Source organism: Mus pahari, chromosome 14 (assembly GCF_900095145.1).
Source record: "Mus pahari chromosome 14, PAHARI_EIJ_v1.1, whole genome shotgun sequence".
NCBI lineage: Eukaryota > Metazoa > Chordata > Mammalia > Rodentia > Muridae > Mus > Mus pahari.
The window spans coordinates 3,618,353-3,620,674 of NC_034603.1; the positions used below are offsets into that span (position 1 = coordinate 3,618,353).

The 2,322-nt window shown below is 36.4% G+C and overlaps 1 protein-coding gene across 2 annotated transcripts in view; it reads right to left on the minus strand.

Annotated features, from left to right (window-relative positions):
* Positions 1–1,241: 1,241 nt before the first annotated feature.
* Spdl1 (spindle apparatus coiled-coil protein 1) overlaps positions 1,242–2,322 on the minus strand; it is a 23,928-nt gene continuing 22,847 nt past the window's right edge. Inside the window, exon 12 of one of the 2 annotated variants that reach the window (XM_021213326.1) lies at positions 1,242–1,905. In XM_021213326.1, the coding sequence (XP_021068985.1) occupies positions 1,758–1,905 (148 nt within the window). In that variant the 3' untranslated portion in view covers positions 1,242–1,757. The remainder of the gene's footprint in view (positions 1,906–2,322) is intronic. The other variant, XM_029545693.1, reaches the window with a different exon arrangement.

The following is a 2,322-nucleotide window of genomic DNA, read 5'->3' on the forward strand; positions in this document are numbered from 1 at the left end:
ACTTCAATAGAGAAAGTGACCCTATCAGATTGGCTCATGGTACATCTTCTCAATTGACATGGGAGGGTCCAGCACACTGTGAATGGTACCACCCCCGGGTGCTGTAAGAAAGCAGGTGGAGGAGCAGCAAGCCAGTAGACAGCACTCCTCCAGGCTTCAGCATCAGCTCCTGCCTCCAGGTTCCTGCCGACTTTGATGGTGGACTGTAGTGTGGGACTGTAAGCTGAAGTGAACCCTTTCCTCCACAAGTTGCTTTTGGTTATGGCGCTGTGTTGTAGCAGTAGAAACCCAGCTAAAACTGTTGGAAAAAACTAATGTTCATTTCTTCAACATGCCATTTAATGGGCTCTAATTTGATATTATCCTCAGGTTGAAGTTATTTATTCCCTAGTACCTTTAGCTACTTTTTCTGAGAGATATTGAACATAAATATTCTAATTTTCTAAAGCATGCTATAGAAAGTTTACTATTTGATCTATTTGGACGCTAGAGGCAATTTGTTGTTACCTGTTTTAATAGACTTACTTGTCTTTAATTTTATGCCTAGGTAAGGGTGCCCAAGCATATATAGTCAAACACTGTTCACTGTCTTGGGGTGAAGGCAAAGGTGGCTACCTTCTCTTACATGGGCAGACCTCCCAATCTGGTGAGCAACCTTTGTGGGCAACTGGGTCCCTGGCATTGAAACGAGGACATGAAAAAGCATGGATGTGCTTTCTGACAAGGTTTAAAAATTTGAAATGTATTATAAGTATCTCTAAGGCTGACAAAAAAGCCCAGAAAGACCTAAATAAAACCTAAATAAAAATATTAAATAAAATGGAGTGCCAATCACAGAGCAGAGAGCAAAACTGGGGCTGTGCTATTATCGTTCTCAAGCTTGCCAACCCCCACTGTGTATTTAGACTGACAGTCTGTAAGCTACTTCCTGAAACGAAACTTCCTCTATCTATACATACCCTGCTAGTTTCTGAAGAGGCCCAAAGCACCTACCTATAGGAAAGTATTCATGAAATTAAGTTACAGACAAATCTATAACTTTAAGAAATTACTTGGCAAATTTAGACTCATGTATATTTTACTGTATGTGTGACCATGTAATTATAAGTAAAGTTACATAAGAAATTAATTAAAAAACATATATACAACTATGTCATCAGGAAGAATCCTTGAAGCTCATTTTTCTTCTCATTCTCTTTCATCAGTATCCTATTGTTTATGTAGAATTAAAAAAATACAAATAGAAGAAATTACTGCAATTTTAAAATTCAAAATTATTGATGTTTGAGTCATAAAAATCTAAATTATACATATGAATTAATATAGGTACTTCACACCTTAAAAATATTTTGTAGTAATATATATTTTCAAGCCAATTTCATTATTTTTACAAGACAAGGAAAATCTAAAGTCCAAAAAGATGTACAAAGAAAATTATAAATAATTTTAAGTGTTCCATTTTCTAATTTTTGGTTCGTATGACAGATTATTTAACCATGTTCAAACTCCATATCCAAACACAGCAAATAGGTCTAAATTCTAACATTCTCTTTTGATAATGGTCTGTTCCCTGTGATTCACAGTTCTGAGAAGGATCATCAGTTAAGGAACTTCTGGGTCAGAATCACAGCCACATCTGAATTCTTGGTCACAGAGGTATGAGCACACCAGGTCTCAGCACTGATTTATTCAAAGCTCCACAAGGGTGTCCCACACATAGGAATGATGATTAGCATGGCCCACCACACAGCGCCTCACTACTGCTGCGGGCACTGCATCTCTGGGGTTGACTTTGAGGACACATATATGATGCTATGTGATTTCTTACAAGCTCCCTTTTCCAATTTGCTTGTAGTTTCTATCTTTTCCTTCACTTTTGTTGGAAGCTTTGATTCTGCAGTGAACCTACAAACATTAAAGAATATACTCTGAATTCAAGTATGGTCAAAACAAAAAAGAAAGACATGCCTAGTATGTCTAATAGGAGGACTAAAAGGGGAGTTCTGTTTTAGATACACAGGACAAAAATTATTAGTAGACTCTACTATGATACTAAGTGGCTAACTCTAAAACAATTTTTTATATCAGCAGGCTTAACTTTCAGAAAATTTTTAATAAGCATCTTTAAGTCTGATATAAGGTCAAGGATGCCTAAGTTAGAATATTAAGTAAAAGGAGATACCCATCATAAGAACACAGAATACAAAATTCAAAACACTAAAGCAATATTCTAAGGTTGATACCACATTCAAAAAGTTAAGCACAAGGATAAAAAGCCAGAACCCCAGGCTTCCCAAGTGCATGTTTGTCTCAGACAAGAAA